General features: G+C 38.1%; 2 protein-coding genes across 3 annotated transcripts; both read right to left on the reverse strand.

Moving 5' to 3' along the window:
* Positions 1-7,756: 7,756 nt before the first annotated feature.
* Positions 7,757-16,035, reverse strand: marchf2 (membrane-associated ring finger (C3HC4) 2). 2 transcript variants are annotated; one of them, XM_058639390.1, is made up of 5 exons: positions 15,860-16,035; positions 11,904-12,211; positions 11,176-11,371; positions 10,586-10,795; positions 7,757-10,470 (listed from the first exon to the last, which is right to left on the reverse strand). In XM_058639390.1, the coding sequence occupies exons 2-5, from the start codon at positions 12,083-12,085 to the stop codon at positions 10,312-10,314; spliced, it is 747 nt and encodes a 248-aa protein (XP_058495373.1). In that variant the 5' UTR covers positions 12,086-12,211; positions 15,860-16,035; the 3' UTR covers positions 7,757-10,311. The 2 variants fall into 2 exon arrangements, with proteins under 2 accessions (XP_058495373.1, XP_058495372.1); XM_058639389.1 differs by having other exon boundaries at positions 11,167-11,371.
* An 829-nt stretch (positions 16,036-16,864) lies between these two features.
* On the reverse strand, positions 16,865-21,963 carry LOC131466047 (ras-related protein Rab-11B-like). The gene is made up of 5 exons (XM_058639106.1): positions 21,828-21,963; positions 19,954-20,149; positions 19,676-19,869; positions 19,485-19,565; positions 16,865-19,042 (listed from the first exon to the last, which is right to left on the reverse strand). The coding sequence occupies exons 1-5, from the start codon at positions 21,865-21,867 to the stop codon at positions 18,897-18,899; spliced, it is 657 nt and encodes a 218-aa protein (XP_058495089.1). The 5' UTR covers positions 21,868-21,963; the 3' UTR covers positions 16,865-18,896.
* Positions 21,964-22,995: the final 1,032 nt, after the last annotated feature.

Consider the following 22,995-nt stretch of genomic DNA (forward strand, 5'->3'; position numbering starts at 1 on the left):
TGACATTTTTGTCACATTTTGGACGACATACTATTCTCTGACATTTTCGCGACTTTTTGGACGACATACTATACTATGACATTTTTGTCACATTTTGGACGACATACTAAACTATGACATTTTGGTGACTTTTTGGACGACATACTTAACTATGACATTTTATCAAATTTTGGACGACATACTAAACTATGACATTTTTGTCACATTTCTGACTACATACTGAACTATGACATTTTTGTCACATTTTGGACAACATACTAAACTATGAAATTTTTGTCACATTTTGGACGACATACTAAACTATGACATTTTGGCGACTTTTTGCACGACATACTAAACTATGACATTTTTGTCACATTTTTGACGACATACTAAACTATGACATTTTTGTCAAATTTTGGACGACATACTAACTATACTATGAAATTTTTGTCACTTTTTGGACGACATACTAAACTATGACATTTTTGCCAAATTTTTGACGACATACTAAACAATGACATTTTAGTCACATTTTTGACGACATGCTAAACTATGACATTTTGGGCGATTTTTTGGACGACATACCAAACTATGACATTTTTGTCACATTTTGGACAACATACTTAACTATGATATTTTAGTCAAATTTTGGACGACATACTAAACTATAACATTTTTGTCAAATTTTTGAAGACATACTAAACTATGACATTTTGTCACATTTTGGACAACATACTTAACTATGACATTTTAGTCAAATTTTGGACGACATACTAAACTATGACATTTTTGTCACATTTTTGACGACATACTAAACTATGACATTTTTGTCAAATTTTGGACGACATACTAAACTATGACATTTTTGTCACATTTTTGACGACATACTAAACTATGACATTTTTGTCAAATTTTGGACGACATACTAAACTATGACATTTTTGTCACTTTTTGGACGACATACTAAACTATGACATTTTTGCCAAATTTTTGACGACATACTAAACTATGACATTTTTGTCACATTTTTGACGACATACTAAACTATGACATTTTTGTCACATTTTGGACGACATACTACACTATGACATTTTTGTAAAATTTCGGACGACATACTTAACTGACATTTTGTCAAATTTTGGACAACATACATAACTAGCCGGGGCGGTAACGTATTGTGTCACTTCCTGTGCTTCCACTGGTGTTACGCTGTGTGCCTTCTGCGCTCTCTGCGGTTTTCTATCTACTGGAACGATCGACTGTTCTAACTGAACAAACGCTCGTTTTTATTACTAATACTAGTACTAAGACTAATATTCTCACCCACTACTTTTGTTCAAACTCTATCGTTTACGTAGATCACGTACGGTGTTTCTCTCTCTGCTAGCGTAAAGTTAGCTTAGCAGCGATGGCTTCTCTCTCTCCCTCTCCCTCTCCTTCTCTCTCCTGTGTTGTGTGCCACATGTTTAGCTACTCCTCTGCCTCCTTTAGCGATAAAAGTACTTGTAAAAAATGTAGCTTGCTGGCTAGGTTGGAGGCGAGGCTTAGTGAAGTAGAAACTCGGCTCCGCACCATAGAAGCTAAATCAGTTAGCCACTCCCCAGTAGTCGGTGCGGACCACATAGCATTAGCTCCCTCAGCAGCTCCCGTGCAGCCGGGAGACAAACAGGGCAGCTGGGTGACTGTCCGCAGTAAGAGGCGTAGTGTTAAGCCTAAGAGTCCTGTCCACCACCAACCTGTTCACACCTCAAACAAGTTTTCCCCTCTCAGCACCACACAGACTGAGAAACCAACTCTGGTGATTGGTGATTCCATCCTGAGGAACGTGAAAATAGCGACGCCAGCGACCACAGTCAAGTGTTTTCCCGGGGCCAGAGCGGGCGACATAGAATCTTATCTGAAACTGCTGGCTACAGATAAACGTACATTCAGTAAAGTTATTATTCACGTCGGCAGTAATGACACCCGATTACGCCAATCGGAGGTCACGAAAGTTAATGTTAAGTCTGTGTGTAGGTACGCACAATCTATGTCGGACAACGTAATTTTCTCTGGTCCTTTGCCCAATGTAACCAGTGATGACATGTATAGCCGCATGTCATCATTCAATCGCTGGCTGTCGAGGTGGTGTCCAGAAAACAACATTGGGTTTTTAGATAACTGGCAAAACTTCTGGGGGAAACCTGGTCTCATGAAGAGAGACGGCGTCCATCCTACTTTGGATGGAGCAGCTCTCTTATCTAGCAGCTTAGAGCATTTTATTAGAAACCCATGACAAACCAGAGTTGAGACCAGGACACAGAGTTGCAGTCTTTCATGCTTCTCTGTGCTTCTTTACGAGCAGTCACCAATTAAAAACCCCATAGAGACTGTGTCTGTCCCTCGACCTACTAAAGTAAAAACTAAAGTAAATAAAGTAAATAAATCAATAACAAACAGAAGAGGAGTTAGACATTCTAACTTAATAAAGATTAATACTAACAATAAAATAGAGTCAAATAATACCACTTTTAAATGTGGACTATTAAATATTAGGTCTCTCTCCTCAAAATCTGTTTTAATAAATGATCTCATTTCTGACAACTGTATTGATTTATTCTGTGTAACTGAAACTTGGTTACATGAAGAAGATTACGTTAGTCTAAATGAGTCAACTCCACCCACTCATGCTAATACCCATATTCCTAGAAGCTCAGGCCGAGGAGGAGGTGTAGCAGCCATTTTTAATACTAGATTATTAATCAATCCCAAACCCAAACTAGGATATTCATCGTTTGAAAGCCTTATTCTTAATCTAGCTCATCCTAGTTGGAAATCACAAAAACCAGTTATGATAGTCACAGTTTATCGTCCACCTGCTCCTTATTCAGAGTTCCTATCAGAGTTCTCTGAGTTCTTATCTGAGTTGGTGCTTAAGACGGATAAAATCATAATTGTAGGGGATTTCAACATCCATGTAGATGTTGACCGTGATAGTCTTAGCTGCGCATTTAACTCGCTGTTGGAATCAATAGGTTTTATTCAACACGTTAATAAACCAACTCATTACCTTAATCACACCCTCGACCTTGTTTTAACTTATGGTATTGATATTGATAACTTAAACATAGTTCCTCAAAACCCTCTCCTTACTGATCATTATTTACTCACATTTAATTGTACAATAATGAACTACAATAACATAAATAAGAAATACAGCTACAGCCGGTGCCTGTCTGATAATAATATTAATACATTCAAAGAGACAGTGCAACCTTTATTTAACTCGGTGCCATATGTCAGTACATCTGAAGGTACCGTTTGTGATTTTACCCCCGCCCTCATAGATAACCTTGTTGATAGTACAGCGGCCTCACTGCGTACTACATTAGATTGTGTTGCCCCTCTGAAAAAGAAGGTGGTGAATCAGATGAGACGAGCACCATGGTTTAACTCCAATACTCGTGCTCTTAAACAGGGGTTACGTAGATTAGAAAGAAAATGGCGTTCCAATAACCTAGAGGAATTTTATATAGCCTGGAAAGATGGTTTTGTAGCTTACAAAAAAGCCCTACACAAAGCTAGAGCTGCCTATTATTCTTCTCTAATTGAAGAAAATAAGAATAATCATAGATTTCTTTTCAGCACTGTAGCCAGGCTGACACAGAGCCACAGCTCCACTGAACCATCTATTCCTTTAACACTGAGCAGTGATGACTTTATGAACTTTTTTGTGAATAAAATAACATCAATAAGAATAAATATTGATCATCTCCTCCCTCATATTGGGACTGACTCATCTTTTAGCACAAGAGCTTTAGAAGCACCAGGTGCACATTTAGACAGTTTCTCCCCTATAGATCTCCCTGAATTAACATCATTAGTTTCATCATCTAAGCCATCAACCTGTCAGTTAGATCCTATCCCCACCAAACTGTTTAAAGATGTCTTTCCTTTAATTAACAGCTCTATATTAACTCAAATTAATCTATCCTTATTAACTGGATATGTGCCCCAAACGTTTAAAATAGCAGTTATTAAACCCCTTCTCAAAAAAGCGACCCTTGACCCAGACATTTTAGCTAACTACCGACCTATATCTAATCTTCCCTTTGTTTCTAAAATCTTAGAAAAAGTAGTTGCTAATCAACTATGTGAATATTTGCGCATTAATGGCCTGTTTGAAGATTTTCAGTCAGGTTTTAGATTAAACCATAGCACAGAAACAGCACTAGTTAAAGTTAGTAATGATCTTCTCTTGGCTTCTGATAATGGTCTAGTCTCTTTACTTGTCCTGTTGGATCTTAGTGCTGCATTTGACACCATAGATCATAATATTCTACTGCAGAGACTGGAGCAGACTCTTGGTATCACAGGTGCTGCCCTCTGCTGGTTTAAATCATACTTATCTGATAGATTCCAGTTTGTTCATGTTAATGATAAAGCCTCACTTCAAACTAAAGTTAATTGTGGAGTTCCACAAGGCTCAGTGCTTGGGCCTATACTTTTTACCTTATATATGCTTCCTCTAGGGAACATTATTAGAAAGCACAACATACATTTTCATTGTTATGCAGATGACACACAGCTTTATTTATCAATGAGGCCGGATGAAATAAATCAGGTTGTTCAACTCCAGGAATGTCTCAGAGACATTAAGTCCTGGATGACCTGTAACTTTCTACTTTTAAACTCAGAAAAAACTGAGGTCATTATACTCGGCCCTAAACACCTCAGAGAAAAACTTTCCGATCACATTGTCACTTTAGATGACATCACCCTGGCTTCCAGTTCCACTGTGAGGAACCTTGGAGTTACTTTTGACCAGGAAATGTCATTTGACTCACACATTAAACTAATTTCCAGAACAGCCTTCTTCCACCTGCGGAACATTAAGAAAATTAGAAACATTCTGTCTTTACGGGATGCTGAAAAACTAGTTCATGCTTTTGTTACATCTAGATTAGATTACTGTAACTCCTTATTATCAGGATGTTCCAACAAGTCTGTTAGAACCCTTCAGTTAATTCAAAATGCTGCAGCACGAGTTCTGACAGGAACTAGAAAGAGAGACCATATAACTCCAGTGTTAGCTTCTCTACACTGGCTCCCTGTACAGTTTAGAATTAAATTTAAAATCCTCCTCCTCACGTACAAAGCACTTAATGGTCAGGCCCCTTCATACCTGAAAAACTTAGTCTTACCTTATCGCCCTAATAGACCACTTAGGTCACAAAATACAGGCTTACTTGTGGTTCCTAGAGTCTGCAAGAGCAGAATGGGAGGCAGAGCCTTTAGTTACCAGGCCCCTCTCCTGTGGAACCAGCTCCCAATGATAGTTCGGGGGGCGGACACTCTCTCTGTATTTAAAGTTAAACTTAAAACTTTCCTTTTTGATAAAGCTTATAGTTAGAGCTGGTTCAGGGAAACCTGGACCAGCTCTTAGTTATGCTGCTATAGAACTAGACTGCTGGGGGATTTTTTATCTGTGGTGCACGCACATTCACTCTCTCACACTCAGGATATGATTTTGACTTTTTATATGTCATTAACCTTGTCTCTTTCTCTCCCTAGTTTGTGTATTTCCTTCCTTCCCTCTCTCTCTCTCTCTCTGTATTCTCATCATGCAGGTTGCGGGACCAAGATCCAGTTTTCGAGGCTACCCACATCATCACCATTATTATTGTGCTATAATTAAAAAGTCAATATCATTAATTGTATTAACTTGTAACTTGATACAGTTGTTGTGTATCTGCTCCTGGTCTCTCTCTCTCTTCTGTCTCTACCTCATCTCCCTCTTGTCCTTTCTCTCCCCCCTCCCCTTTCTGTCCTCCACCTCTCCTCTGTCCCCGATTTTCCTTTCACCCCAACCGGTCGAGGCAGATGACTGCACATTTCTGAGCCTGGTTCTGCCAGAGATTTCTTCCTGTTAAGAGGGAGTTTTTTCTCTCCACTGATGCCTAGTGCTTGCTCATTGTGTGAACTGTTGGGGTTCTCTGCTCTCTTTGATGTTGTCTATGTACAGTGCCCTGAGATAATGTATGTTATGATTTGGCGCTATACAAATAAAATTGAATTGAATTGAATTGAATTGAATAACTATGACATTTTTGTCACATTTTGGACAACATACTTAACTATGATATTTTAGTCAAATTTTGGACGACATACTAAACTATGACATTTTTGTCAAATTTTTGAAGACATACTAAACTATGACATTTTGTCACATTTTGGACAACATACTTAACTATGACATTTTAGTCAAATTTTGGACGACATACTAAACTATGACATTTTGGCGACTTTTTGGACCACATACTAAACTATGACATTTTTGTCACATTTTGGACGACATACTAAACTATGACATTTTGGCGACTTTTTGGACCACATACTAAACTATGACATTTTTTTCACATTTTGGACGACATACTAAACTATGACATTTTTCTCAAACCTCCAAAAATAGTACAAAATGTACAAAATTCTCATAGTTACACTAAAGGTACAGTGTTGTAGCCGTCTGTTATTACAACTCAAAAGGTGTTAGGTATGTCCATTTAACATGGCAGTCCAAAATGATGGCTTTCATAGAGAAGACCTGGTCCTAATGTAATTAGTGCCTGCTGTTGAACTCCCTATAGTGCTCACTCAAATGCATTGCAGTGCAAGCATCTCTTGTTATTCTACTGTGCGTTTATTCTGTTACTTCTTATTATTCCTCTTCCGTCCTAAAGTTTGGCAGGTAACTCCAACTTTTATAAAAGGAGTGGATATACTGAAATGATCCTCACTTTGATTGCTAGACATGACCTACTGAATACAGTCATGTATTGTTTTTGTAAGGTTTTACTTCCTAGACAACAAAGCCTGACGACAAATTGTTTTTCCCTCACTAAGCTGCTTAAGACAGAGATTCAGTGATTCTCCACAGATGCAGCAGCCTTTAATCAGGATTAATGGCCTTTAAAGAGCTGTGGCCAGAGACAGAATCTGACTAATGACCACTCATCCTCAGTGGGATCATGTCAGTAAACAGCCATAACATAATAACAAGAGCATCTATACAGTAATGTTAAAAACAGACAACAACCTGGAGTCTTTACATGGAAATATAAGAATGAATGAATGTCCACCCATAATTTATCAACCTTTTTTTATTTGCTTTGCAAACAATTCTTGGCAGGTTTCAGGTACCAGAATTTCAGTGAAGACATCGTTCTCTTTTCCCCCACAGCACACTCTTTACATAGTGATATTGGCAAAGTGTGAACACTGAATTGCAAGAAACAATATACTGTATATTAACACACTCACCCTCCAAACAATACATGGAAGTAAAACGTTACAAACACATGTTCTTTAACATAAGTAACATCAACATGTTTTTTTGTGTGTATATAATAAACAAAGAAAAAAATATTTTTTTACAAAGTGCAATGAAACTCTTTGGATAGACGACAATCCAAAAGAACAGAAGAGCCCTGTTTCATAATTGTGAACAAACAAAACACAAAATAATGTAGCTCTTTGCTTTAAATCCATGTCCCAATAAACCACAGAATCTGAAGTAAAGCCCTGTTGTTAGGACAGACCAGCAACATATTGTGGGATATAATCAACAAAATGATTAAGCGGGTCATTATGTGGGACACTGACCTCGCTATGAGCCAAGTGCTGCCAGGATGAGGAAATAACAGCCGCACTATCTGCAGCCAAACAGCTGTGATGTCCATTTCCCACTGAACACAGCACTGTGATGCACCGTGTTCCTGTTCACTGCTGCTGCTGTTGCTGCTGCTGCTGCTGCTCAACAATGAGCCATTGAGCCTCTACTGTCATTTTAAAATCACAAGGCGAGCACAGATGTGGATAAATGTGTTGGTAACATTGCAGCATGTATACATTGCATTTGTGTTAGACACAAATCTGACTTTGCTTTGATCAGTTTTCAGTTATTTCAGAGAAATATCGTGAGCTCCTGTTTTTTTCCATGAAATGGAAGCAACAAGTTTGTCTCATCTGTACGTGACCGTCAACACAGTGCAGGAGGAAACTAGGGCTGGACAGAATGTCTTCCATATCAGTCATTATCAATTATCATTGTGATGAAAAGTCAGATAACTAATGATAACCCTTTGAAGAAACCAGTTAATTGTGTGTTAATTGATTAAAACCACAAGTTAATTCTTTATCGACAGAAAACAACAAACATTCCGTAAACAGAAACCTGTCTGAGTTAAAGCATTTCAATTGTGTGTTGCGTCTCCGTATGTGCAAAACACAAAATGATACATACTGAACCTTTGTGATGCCGACATTGAGGGTAAATACATCACGATTTATATTGTTAATGAAATCTCTAAAGTGCCCTCTCACCACAGCACCAAACGCCAATTGTTCAATGTCTGATAGTTTAAGTAAGTATTAAGCAAATACAAATATATGGACGACTGGACTACAGTCTTCATCATGACCAAAGTCATCAAAGATAAAAGTGGCAAAGCTATAAATGTCTGTGCTGGAGAGAAAATAATGTAAATAAAAATGTATATTTTAAATAGTTTGTAGCAAGAGGATTGATTTGTTTAAATCGTCAGATTAAAGCTTGCTTTGTTGCTCTTGTGTCATGTGTTTACAACAGCGAAGATATTGCACAGCAAACAAAAAATGTATAAGATATATATACACAATAATACTGAGTTTGAGGTTTTTACACCTGCATTTCCAGTAAAAAGCCGGTGTGTATGGAGTCTGTGGCCTCAGTTGATTTGTTTCAACATTGTTCTTAGTGCTACACATGTTGTTGAAGATAAACATTAATTAATTAAGTAATTAACCGGCTCCTCGTCACCCAAATTAGACGGAATTAAAAAAATAAAAGCAGGTTTAAAAGAGGATCACCTTATGACGTGGAAACTGGAAACCAGGATTAGTTCTGGTTTGTGATTTTAAACTGCAAACCGGATATTTACAAGATACAAGCGTGAGAGAGAGAGACACTGTCCAACAACACAACAAGCTGATTCTGCTCAGTGACAACATACTGAGGTAACATTTACAAAAAACAAAAATGACATCCATCAAATGGACCAAGAAGAAGAGCATGGAGTCTCTAGTGGCCTCCTCCAAAAGATAATACAAAAAAATAATATTGTAATAATAATAATAATAATACATAAACAGAGTCAGATTTGGCCTAAGTGGTGTTTGCATATTGTATCACTTGCGAGTGTCATTGTTACTTTAGATTTAGCCGTGGTCAGACTGCAGCCAAATGACAAATTAGGTCATTTCAGGCAAAAACGACTTTATTATTTTGAAATCAAATTCACAATATGAAAAAAGTTCAATTAGCAAATCACCTAAGCTGCTATTGAAAATGTAATATGCACAGTATTCATATCATTAACCTCGTAACCATAATAATTCAGCCCTTTTTTTAAGACGTAGGTGGTGTACCCACCTTTGTGAAGAGATATTTACTTAATGCATATCATTTTTGTGCAGCCAGCGGTCAGTGAGATGCACCTGTAGAAATCTAATTTGATTTCATGTTTTTTCTTTTACTGTCGTGACTTTCAAAAACAAAGTAAAATTACTTCACAGTCTGAGCAAAGCCTTAGACTGACAGAAGGAATCAAAAAACCCTTTTCATACATGATGCTTAACGATCACTTGTCCCCGATTGAAATATGTGTCGTTACGTAAGAAAGACGTAACACTTTAACACACCATCTGAAATTATATTTTAGTGAGCTGCACCAGCCACTAAATAATGCTTGACATTTTGATTTGTTTTTTTTTAAATCAGTCTATTAAATATAAAGACTTACTTGTTAAGTGCTGATAATACAAGAACCTCTGTGAGGACACTTTTAAATCCAACTTCAGTAGGAATAGTAAATCTGTTCACTCTTCACAAGCATATTACAATAAGCTAAGAGACAAACAAAAACTATCAACATGGTTGCATGCATGATTGTGCATGTTAGCATGGTCATGTTCTGTGATGACCTCAGAGTTCACAGTGTTTGATTTCTCTGGTCCTTGTGATGAACTACCATCACATCCTGTGAGAACACTGTGTTCATGTCTCTGCTCACCTTTCAAGTGCTCTTCCCTTCTTCAGTGCTTTAGCATGAGCTTGGTAAAGACCCATCACGACGACCGCACAATGATAGATTCAAAAAGAAAGAAAGAAAGAAAGGAACCTAATGTGAAAACATAGGTACAAAAAAAAAATGGGGAAAAGCAACCAAAAAACCCCACAAGTGCTTCTTTTTAAGTCTTGCCGTCAGCCATGGTGCATTGAAAATCAGCCATGATCATCATCTCCATTTGGTCTCATACTATACTCTCACTGGGAGGCTTCTTCGTCAGTTTACTGGAGAGCAAAGAATGCTGGGAAGAGTTAGATTCCTTTGCTTCAGGTATGAGCAGACGCACTTTCTGATTTCTTCGTCTCCACTCAGAGTAGAGCTGACAGTGATAGCGGAACGATACCTGTAGAGACGAGCAGGGAGGGAAAGAGGAGGACGGGACTTTCATTATTCACATGCACGGTAGAGCATCTTCGGCTAAGCGTTTCTGTTCTAATGAATGGAAATGAACTGTTTACCAAGGTCCAGAGAATGTAGATGGTGAAGAGGGCAATGGTGAGGGCGATGAGGCCCACGGCCTGCAGCCAGCTCCCCAGCTGAAGATGGTCCTGAGCTCCTCTCAGACACAGCCAGCCTGAGATGGCTGCAAGAGGCGTGATAAACAAGAAGCACACCATGTCACAGAACAGTGTCCTCTTCTCGTTACGAGGACCAGGATCCCGCAGCCACTGTGGTAGACAGAAAAATAAAAGTCTGCTCCATTAGACTAGAAGTCCATAGAGAGAATCTGGATTTTTACGACACAAGGACACAGTAGCTGCTCGTTTACTGTTGGTGCATTTTGACATAACTGAAATATGGCCTCAAATATTGTTTGCTCGCTTCCAGTGAGTTAAACTATTAAGTACAAATTGCTCAAGCGTGTCTTAAATAAACTTGACGTGTAACTTTCCACATGTAACAGGTGTTTTCAGTTACATTAGTTATCATTTAAAAGAGCCAGACTGTTGCTATTGTTGAGGTATAAGTGGACACCACAGCATGTACTTGACACTCTGACACTGAAGAACGTATGAAAAATTCTATACTGTATATTGACCTTTGTTACCTCTGTGAGAGGCCGCGGACAGCGCTCGATGCTGAACTGTGTGTGGCAGAGCTCACAGTAGCTTGTGTTGGAAGATGAGAGCCACTTCTCTAAGCAGCTCTTGTGCACGGTGCCCAGGGTTCCTGTGCAGTCACACGGTGACAGGAGACATTCACTGCTGCCTCCTTCATGGCAAATACGACATATGGGACCATCACTGTGGGAAAAAGGAAAAAAAACTAAACTGAAACAGCTTCTGCGAATAATACAAGACATACAGCAAAGAAAAACAGGGTTAAACCAACACAAACGTCAGTGAAATACTTCATATTTAGTTTAAAACGTGTTGCATAGGTCCAGAGTCCATATTTTGACAGATATGGTCTCTCAGTCTCGGGGTGAGACACTAAATCTAGGAGAAACATGTTTAGTATTTAGGAGCCAAAACTTCACCACTTTTTCTTATATGATTAGGCGTTTTAGGTGAATATGGCCTTCCTCACATACATGAGGTAATGTAGGGAGTAGGGAGGGCAATTCTAACGGCTTTAACAGACAGGAAGTTAGTCAAGAGATGACATCACTGACAGCAGCTGGGCTGGATTTTTACTCAAGCATCAGAGGCTTGCAGTAATTATTTAAAACACTAATGGTTATATTTTACATGATCACCTTTAATTGTCATGTTAATCACACTAACCACAACAGCAAAATCTGACATGAGATGATCAGTGTTGAGTAAACCTTACCTTTGTGTGCTCATGGGTTTGAGCACCGACGACAGCGGCCGTCCATCGCTGGTCGTGACCTGGGTGACGTAGAGAGCCTGACACCCTTCACCACTGACGTCCTCCACGCTTTTCCACAGACCCGTGCTGCTGGCACAGTCGCACAGGGAGCCAGGCAGGTGGCAACACCCACCTGTCGTCATGGTTACGGTGTCCACACACACACACACACTGGCTGACCAGATGGAGGTGAGGGGCAGAAGACGGGGACGAAGGAGGGAGCAGAAAGCACAGAATCTGCTCTTCTCTGGGTTATGAATGCTCAGTTCCTATGGAGAAAAGGAGAGAAAAAGTAGCAGCAACTGTCAGTACAATATGTCTGTGTAGATTCTCTCAATTATACAAAACACAATGAATAAGTAGCAACTGGAATTTAAGTTTTTTTTGAAAATCTCTCATCCTTTGGATAACTTCCAGTATTTACACATTATGCTACTTCTTATTTTACCTCATATTTTTTTACCTGCTACTTAATATATTCTGATTACTAACAGAAATAGAAATATCACAACAATTTAGTTCTGTGATATAATGCAAATGTAATATAGGTCACTCATTTTAAGAAGCTAAGTAAATAAGTTATGAGCATGCTGCTCTTTTTCTTCTATGGAGTATTAACAGCAGCCTGCATCCATGACATTACACATTACAGCCATCTTCTGGAGTTAGAAAACTCCCGTCACTACCTAGTGTATCGTATATGTTCTCATCTCTTCCACCTCATCGTCTAATCTCCCCTCTCTCAGAGTACAGCCTATCAGAAATGATTATTATTAGAAGAAGAAGAAGCCTTGTCCTTTCATGTGATGAGCCCTTTCATCTATGTGTCATTTCTTCTTCTCCTTATACATTTCTGGCAGTGAGAATCCTACCCTGGAAAATGCTTAGGAGTACAGAGAAATCTGGTCCAGCGCTATAATCTGAGGAACAGTTGCTAAAAATTCTACTTCCCTTTTAAACAATGGCTCTACTGAAGCAGCAAACAGTAAAGAAAAATCAAATATATGTGTGAAATGATTTTAAGAGGTTTAAGAGGAAACCTAGAAAATTGAAAAGAGGAAATTATATTTGTGACCACGAATGTGGTTTTATTTTTTTGAAGATTTGCATTGTTGTTTTTTTTGGTTTTTTTTACCACAAGTGCAGTACCCATTTTATATGTGCCTGGTTTTTAAGGGGCCGAAAGAGTCTTTTTAATGATACGTCTGACACATTTCTACCAAGATCTCTTGCATTTCTTATCCAACTCAAACTAAACTCAAATGTCCTGGGGGCCACGGAGGGTCTGGTTTGTTCAGAAAGTACTGGTCATGTGAAAAAAGTCAAACTTCTCATTCGGGCTACGTGATATGAGCATGTAATGATATTTATGATGACATTTCACATAATTTTCTTAAACACAACGATAAATAGTTGACAGTATAAATGTAATTATGATGAAAAATGTATCTATTAACAAAAACATCAAGCAATAACTCATAATTTGATATTAAGTAGCGGGCCACAGGAATTTGATGTAGGGGCCACAAATGGAAATATGCAGTGGTGAGTTCAATTTTAAAACCAGGAGAAGACCAACCCTGAATGGTTACAAAAAGACTGGTTTATGTTCTTGAAACAAGTGAGTACTTAGTGAAATATTGAAACAATTTTAGACTTGGTAGAAACACAATGGACAGTTTTAAACCAGGATGTGAAGAGAGCAATTATTAAGCTACAATTGCAGTATTTTAAGATATTGGAAAAAGCGTATGACTCTATGTGGAGGGAAGAAGTTAATTTAAGCTTCATGATGCAGGAGTTAAAGAAAGAATGTTTTATTGGATGAAGAGCTTCCGTAGCCACAAATCTATTCAGAAATGACTGGAAAAAAAATAGCTTGTCTGAAGGATCGGTCATCATCTGGCCAGAGAAGACTTTAATATCATATATTTTGTAGAATTATATTTGTAATAATTATAATCTGTAAGCCAATCATTTCCTGACGTGTATGAATAACTTTCATTAGCTGCACACAGACATTTTGACATTTTAAAAGAGAGCCAGTTTACTCTAATCCACTGTAAACGCAAGTGGGATCATCTGTGGCAGCGAGTGTGACGTGTAGCACGCTGATAAACAGATGTTGCCTCTCAAATATCCTCCTCACTAAAGATAAGAGAACTACAGTACATTTTCTATAGCATTTTGGTTATTTGTCTTACCGTCTTAAATATTGGATTTACCCTGTACAGTGACAAATAAATAAAACATTACGTTATTGAAAGAGTAATATGTATTTCTGTTGAGATAAAAATACTGTTAATAACATAAGAAACAAATTCAGAAAGAGCCTGTGTCTGTTAATGATCGTTAAAAGTCTGGAAACTGAAGCTGCTATTTTATTTTTTATAGAATTTGGTCAGAGAGTAAATATTGTGCTGTTGTTTTCAACTTTATATAGCACTGCGGCTCAGTAGCCTGTACTACACTAGTATTTTTTATTATCCTTTGTGCTCAACAGGGTTGTTTTTAAACAAAGGGTTTAGTGTGGCAGATGTGGCTGAAATTCTGGAGGGTTTTCATTCTGTTGTTTTTAAAACCTTAATGTGATTAATAGAGCATCATTCACTGGTGTTAGACAAAATAACATGTGGAATCTGCAGAAACAAATCAGCAGTAATTTAATTATTGCAACATGAGTATTTGTTTTTGTCACCTCTGCCAAGGTTGTTTTTAACTGTAAAATAAAGAAAATATCTGAATGACATTTTTTAAGGGACGTAGGTTATGGCTGAGGAAAGAGACAATTACATTTTGGTGGTGAGCCGGAAAAGGATTCAGGATTGTTATTCAAAACATAGTTTAATAACTATTTTGATATTCAATTCATCAGTTTGAGTATTTCTTTTAAACAATTAAAACAAGTTTTCTGATTTTTCAGCTTCTTAAATGTGAATATTTCCTGGTGTCTTTGCTCCGTAGAACAAAGAAAACTAAATCATTTTAATTGGTGGACAAAACAAAACATTTGAGAACATCATCATGTCCACGTTTGAAAAACACTGATTAACATATACAACATTTTATGACATTTAATGGACCAAACGATTACTGGGTTAATCCAGAGAATAATCAACAGATTAACCGATTATGAAAATAATTATTAGTTGCAGCCCTAAAATTAACTTTTAGACCAATGGTGATCAAATGTGTGTCCATGGCACAGGCCAGGATGTCTGTGAAAAGGTTAAAGTTATCCTGATGCATATAATCTGAAATCGTTCAGAGATTACGGTCTTCTAATGTATAAATAAATATACCGTCAAATTATCTCAAGGAAAATACACGATACCAACTACATACAGTACTTGGCAGAGCACTTGAGAGCCTGTGTCTTGGGTCGTTCAAACAGTTTACTTTTAAAGTATTGTGAAATGATGAAAAGAGGAAGTGTTTTGAGTTCCATTTATATCGAATGGTACAAACCGGAGGTGGTTTGCCTCGAACTAATTATACGAGAAACTTGAAGTCAGTTGCACTTACTAGTTCATGCTAAAACAGTACATTTGACATTGTAGCCAGTCGACAAAACTAATGTAATATTATCTTTTCATTCCGCCTCGACGCAGCTGTGGTTTCCGCTGCTGCAGCCAGACGTTACAGCTTTATATCAGACTATCATATCTGGCGCAGAGAGGGTTGTGTCAGGTCAATAAAGTATGATATATGTATTTAATGTAGCAGCCCTGGTCATATTATATACTTTTGTTATCGTCTGTTTATTTCATTATTATTGTTATTATTATTATTATTATTATGACTCGGTGTGTTGTGTCTGTCACAGCTGTGTTGTCTGTTAGCTGTCAGCGGCTGCAGTTAGCCGTCCGCTCCGCGCACAAAAGGAAATAAAGCTCGGCAGAAAAATGTCAACTCACCCCATCATCTTCTTAGTGGGGCATCGTCGTCCTAATAGCCTCATGTTTTCCACTCGTATAATGTTTAGCTGTTACTTTACACACACAGCGGAACATTCAGTGCAGTCAGTGCTGTAGCTAGCTCGTTAGCCAGTAGCTCTCAGACACACACACACACACACATACAGCGGGCCAGACTTCCGCTTTCCCGAGACTTTAAAAGCACCACAGCTGTCTGCCGCGCTGCGCAGGTCACGTGACCACAGCATAGCACAGTTTATGAGGGATAAGTATCTTGAATATCTAATCCTACATGCATTTTTTTTTTTATTAAAAAGCACACATCGTAAACACTCCCATTTCCTTGCAATTCCATCTGTTTAAATCGTTAAAACCTAATGGACAAACATGTATTAAACTGGTAAATGTTGACACTTTCTTCCCTAATTCTCACACATGTCTGAATTATGTCTCAATCTTATTTGGGCTCCTTCATTTTGTTTATTTATTTTGCAATTATTCATACACTTAATTGGGGATTAGGCATATTACACATTCTAAAGAGTGGATGGTTGTTTGTGGGTACACCCTGGTACACCAGCCCATTACAGAGCCACATAGATACAAACTCATGGATTAATCAATTTAGTTTTATATTTTTTGTGGTTGTTATACCTGTTATTTTGTATACCATTGTTTATTTATATCAAATAACTTTCATCATCTTCCACAAATAACTACCACTTTTATTGAATTCAAAATGTGCTAAAACACATTCACAGTTTTTGTCTTCAGTAATGTTGCCAAGTCATTAGTGGTGTAGGTTTTAAAAGGTGACTACGTTCAAACAGCTGCTCCGTCACGGTGGCCACCCATCAACAGTCAAACCGCAGTACGACATCATCATGGTGCACCAAGTAACACATGAATAAATTGTTGTGTTATGTAGTGTTCATTACAGATATTATGAAGTTGCTATAAATGGTTGCCTGAAGGTTTGTAAGATTAAAAAACAACAACAACAGGTAATGTAAATTAGGTTTATTTACTGTATTTTCTGTGCAGAAATTAGCAAAACAATCTCAGGATTGCCAACTTTGAAATAAAAACAGAACATCACACATGAAAGCTTTTCTACCAGATGGTTTGGAAGAGGCATTTTCAGCCAACCGTGTAAACAATTTGCATTACTGATTTTCAGTTCCATTTTCCATCCAAACAAGGGACTCCAACTTCTGTGAAACACATGTCTTTATCCAATCTTGTTTTACAGATAAACAGACCAATTACAGCAAAGTCTGCTGATAACTGAAACAGCTTTGAAAATCTATTTCCAAACAACAATTCCCTTGCAAGCAATAAGGAAACTGTTCAATTTATTTAAACATGTAAGGTGATTTGTTCAACTGGAAATTCTGGACGTAAGTGCAAGTAAGATTTTTATTTTGCAACTGCCTGCTCAAGAGAGTTCGACTTAAGTCAACTCATTAAAAGGAAGCAGACACAGGGTGTGTTCCAGGACAATTGCCTCATTGAACACACATTACAATTGATAACACTTTTGCTATATAGCATTTAAGATTACTGTTGCCAAATAGAGCAATATCTCCAATCTTCAGGGCCTCAAATATGATTAAATGAGAAAACGCCAGGACTGATATCGCATTTTCCTCCTTTGGTATCTTTGTGAGCTAATGTATAATCTATGATCACTACACACAAGCGCACACACACAGTCATGCACACACAAATAAAATCATTTGATTTGTTTCACATATACCCATATTAAGTCACACAGTCACAACCAGTCGGGTCCCTGGCTCGTGCTAATTTAAAGCCTCAGTGGGCACAGGGCTTGACGGTGGATATAGGAGGCAACCAAAACCTCCACAAAGAGCCAAAATTCATACTCCATTATAATTATTGATGCACATCTCCTCTCCACTACACCCGTATTGTATGATGGACAAATTGAGGTCAACCAGACATGAAAGTGAAATTTCAATTTAGCAGATCACATCAGTATGTCAGTCTGTATCATTACAGGCTGAGAGAAGGAGGCAAGTAGAAAACATATAGAGCACTGACAAACGGACCAGCTAATCCCTCACCGCTCCTTCATCGGGAGTGGGTCAATGGGACCATAAAGGCTTGTTAAAAAAAACTGTAGTTCACTGTAGTCCTGACATCAGACCCACAACAGAGGACATCATGGCCCCAATTCAGACCTGGTATTAACATCAGTTCTCAGTGATCCCATGGCATCCAGATAGAGTTCTGTAGGACTGTTCACACCTGGCAGATGCATCCCGATGCATCTCCTGTGACCTCATGAAATCGCATCTGCTTCCCTCGCCGTTTATTCTAATACACACTGACATAATGTTAACAAATTACGTTTTGACAGTCTGACTGTTCAGTTGTCTCATCTCAACCTGTCTTGAGTGTTATTGTGTGCCTTGAGTGACAGGGAAAGAAAAAAAAAAAGAGAGAGTTGAGAGAAGCGGAGTGAAACAAAGCTCTATTCAAACAGCTGCAACATGAAATAACATTTTAACATTTTTAGGAAAAATTAATCATGTGTTGATCAGTGCTGGTACTGTGGTGGTGGCTACAAATCATTTAACAATTACTGATTATTGTAAATAAAACGTCAGCTGAAGAGACCAGATGATAGACTGTGTTCATGCAACTCAGGAATATAGCCACATGCGTCCTCAAATCACTGCTGTTCATCATTCAATCCAGTTTTTGATCTGATCTAAAGACATAAAGGATTGAGTAGTAGCATTCTGACCCATCCACGGCACAATCTGCATATGATCGTCTCACTCCGGAATGGATGTTAATACCAGGTCTGAACTGAGTCTATGACGATATAACTGAGAGGAAGACAGAAAAACAAATAAAGAAGAAACCAGCAAAAGGGAATGTCAGCTTCAAGAGTCCTGAATCAGACACATCTGTGCCAATACGAGAATCATAATGACAGCTGAAGTAAAGAATAGGTGGAGAGAGGAAAGACCAACAGAAAGTCAAGGATGAAAAAGTATGAGCATCACAGGCTTTGACAGCAGGGCATTTTGTTGCCCCTCTGCCCATCCATGGTTGGAGGGACACTTATGTCCACTACATTGTTGCCCGGAGAATCATCATGTCCACATCTGTCCGAAATTTGCTTCTGTGATACAATACGGTAGATTTCTGTGGGAACAAAACAGTGACAGTTCATCAAAATGAGGGCGAGAGAAACTTTCACATCACATTGAAAAGGTACAACATCCAACACAACAGTGTGACACATTTAAGACATTATCCACTAATATGTTTATAAATGCTTTAACATAAACATGGTTTGGTGTTGGTAGCTTTAGAAGATGCTTCTTATATGTACATTAGACAAGCTTTGTGAACACAGACTGGCAACTCTGATCACTATGCTTCACCAAACTAACCAACCAAAGTCCACATTACATGAAAGCAGAAGCTTTATAGGAAAATCAAGAACATTTTTCACTTTTGTGGTATGCAAAGGTCACCGTAGTTCCCTGATACATTTAAAGAAAGGGAAGGGAATCCTAACCGTAACTGTTAATAACAATGTGCAGTTTCAATTTACAAACTTTGAACACTTAACTTTGCTTACCTGTCAGAATATTTTTAAAAGCTTCTTCTACATTAGTGGAGTCCAAGGCTGAGGTTTCAATAAAAGAGACGGTGTTCTTTTCTGAGAAAAATAAATAAGTGTAAATGTTAGCAAGCGGAACAGCAGATAATAACTTTCAAGACCCTACATTAATGATAGTTTTGATCTATCCAGTAGCAAAACTTGTCTACCTGAGAAAGCCCGAGCCTCGTCAGTGGGCACGGCTCTGAGGTGTCTGAGGTCGCTCTTGTTTCCAACCAGCATGATGACGATGTTGTTGTCAGCGTGGTCCCTCAGCTCTTTCAGCCAGCGTTCAACATTCTCATATGTCAGGTGTTTGGCGATGTCGTAAACCAGGAGAGCACCAACCGCTCCCCGGTAATACCTGGTTACAAAAGGAAACTAGATGAGTGCTTGAACACATTAACATACATTGTATATTATGAATAAATAAAGTAGACAAGCTCACGCTGAGGTGATTGCTCTGTAGCGTTCCTGTCCAGCCGTGTCCCAAATCTGAGCCTTTATCGTTTTGCCGTCCACCTGGATGCTGCGGGTGGCAAACTCCACCCCGATGGTGCTCTTGCTCTCCAGGTTAAACTCATTTCTTGTGAAACGGGACAGCAGGTTACTCTTCCCCACTCCAGAATCTCCAATTAGTACAACTAAAACCAAAATACACACAACAACATTATAGAAGGAGTAACACTGATTGTGTTGTCAGTCTGACAAACTGTAAAAAATAGGTGAACGTTGGAAGCTAGACTTCCTCTATTATTAAATTTTATATAACTGACCACAGCATGTTTTATTTTCTTTAAGATTAGTAGGTAAGTAACTCACAACATAGTTGAGAAATTGCCAGTGGCAGAAGCAGACAAATTTAGCCTGCAGCCCCATGCACCTTACTCTCCTAACCTGGCACTGTTTGACATCTAAAGAATCATCAGACTGAAATTCCGCTTTTCAAAGGGATGATGAAGTTACCGCTCGGGTGTTTAAGATCCAGTGTGTAAGCTTCAGGTGAAATTATTTACAATGGTCATCATCATCATCATCCTCCGCTTATCCGGGGTATATAAAATAATTTTACTGACGCTATTTTGAGTGAACAATCACCTGAACGTATGAATTGTTGTTATTATTACCACAGAATGAGCCTTTTATTATGATAATAATAATAATAATGATACTAGTAAAAAAACCTACTGACAACTGATACTTTCCTACATGCTTGGAAGAGAACTTCACCAGTAAACAATGCTAAATTTCACACACTGTATCTCTCAGGAGAATCTGGGGGTTTAAGACCTTGGGATTGGTAAGCTTTAACATTTCCAAACCAAATGCACTCATTTTAAGAGAGTCTGTGTTGACACTGTGTGGACACAAAACAATCTTTTACCCAAGTTTTCACAGTGGGCTGGGAACTTATTGAGGAACCTTTAAGCTTTAGTCCAGTCAATGAAGAACTGAAGTCATTAAAAACATTTGTAGATCACATTATCTCCTGGCACTTTAATAGGTGCCATGTGTACCTAATAATTTGACCAGGGAGTGTATGCTACAATGAGAAGAATTGTATTCATATAGTGCCAGGGCAAGATGTATTTCACTTGTCATACCCAATACTTTGGATGCACATTCCAAATACAGTACAAAGAGTTTGTGTAACAGCTATGGAATTTACCAAAGCTAATTTCATCTTCAGTCCCTTGACAGGCCAATGCCAGCCACATAACACAGTACAACACAATACAACAATTACAGAAACATAAGTCGTTTTAAGTGCAAAACAATAAGAAACAATATTTAAAAAAAATAAATATTGTTGATGACAGAAAAAAGTACCACAGCGACCAAGATGTTAAAAGTGCTAAAGTGCATTAGTGATCAATACGATGCTCAGCAATGGTGTTATTGTACATTGTACGATCAAATAAATGCTTGATTTAATATGTTTTGCATCATTCTTCAAGTTAACGTCAGGTGAATATTTTTACTGAAGCCATGTAGCTCTCTTAGCATGCGAGCTAATTTACCTCAGCCTGGTAATTTACAACCGTTGAATTCCACCACTGGACTCGCTGCTTAGTTAGCGAGGATTGTGCAAAGCAACCCGTTTGAATTGCTCTATTATCGCACACTGCTTTATTAACACGTACTAGTGGCTAACAGTGAGCTAAGAGTGAGCCAGTGATATGTTATCATTTGCCTCTTTGCTACTAGCAGCAGAGCTAACTTTAGCTGGCTTAGTTGACTTCCTCAGTCGCTGCTGTCATCGAAGTGTCTACAAACACGACGAACTCGCTGTCAGTCGTTCATTTTTAAAAGAGAAATTACCTTTGAACAGGTAGTCGTATTCGTCATCTCGGGTCCCCATTTTACACGCGAGCTTTTATACTTTTTAAGTACTTTTTGACGAAAACAACATGAAGCACTAACCCTCCCCACCGGCAGCTAGCAGGCACCGCCCTCATGAAAAGGGAACGTGCACGTGAGATTAGGTACGTCTGTTTGGACCAATTGGAAACGTTATCTTAATGACTGACACGTCTATTGACCAATTGCACGCCCTCTTTGAAAAACAACAACCAATCGTCATGTAGAGCAGAGAGCACGGCGAGGCAGAGGCACTCTTTGTTCTCCAAACTTTGACGCCCTAAATGCCTTCATGTAGGTTGCGCAACATCTCATCTCCTATATTTTATACAGTTTTTTTTTGTTTATTTATTCATTTATTTAAACTTCTCATTCACAACACTGTGCATTTTGGACCTTTTGAGATAAGCAAAGAATATAAACAACACTGCAACATACAATTAGGAACAAAAAATATGGAAAAAATAATAATAAAAAATGTGTATAAAAAAAGGAAAGGATAAAAAATACTTACAGTACTCTGGTTGCAAGATCATTTTTTAGTCATGTATGAAGGCACATTTCATACATTTTAGGGACTTAACGCATAGTTGGATCTCATTATATAGGCACATAAATATGGATAGGGTCTTTATACAGTTTTGCCTTGTGGATGAAATATTTGGCTAAAATAAGCAAAGCATTAATCATTAGGTCCAATTTTGTGTTTGGATATTTACTTTGTGTCAAATAAGTTCATAATGTTATTTCTATAAGACTGAGCAGGGCATGAATCATTTGTTCAAGTGGATCTCATAAATTTTATACTGCAGTAACTCAAGATTTTACAATGCAAAATATATTTTCATGGGCTGAAATGCAGTCTCAGGAAAAAAAAGTGATTAAACAATTTTGTAAATGCAGTACTTTCACCTGAAATGAGGCCTATGTGAAAGTAAGAGGTTGTAGTGTGTTTATTGTTCTTTCTCAGTGGATCTACAAACAACACAGTCCGACACCTTTTTAAAGTTATGGACATTTTTACAGGCCTAGACAACTGAAGATAATTATTTTCAATTCTTTATCCTTCTTTTCAACTTACTGTCACCTGACAGGAATTTCATGGTCTCCGTCAGGGCCGGCCCAAGCC

This window comes from Solea solea, chromosome 9 (genome assembly GCF_958295425.1).
Source record: "Solea solea chromosome 9, fSolSol10.1, whole genome shotgun sequence".
NCBI lineage: Eukaryota > Metazoa > Chordata > Actinopteri > Pleuronectiformes > Soleidae > Solea > Solea solea.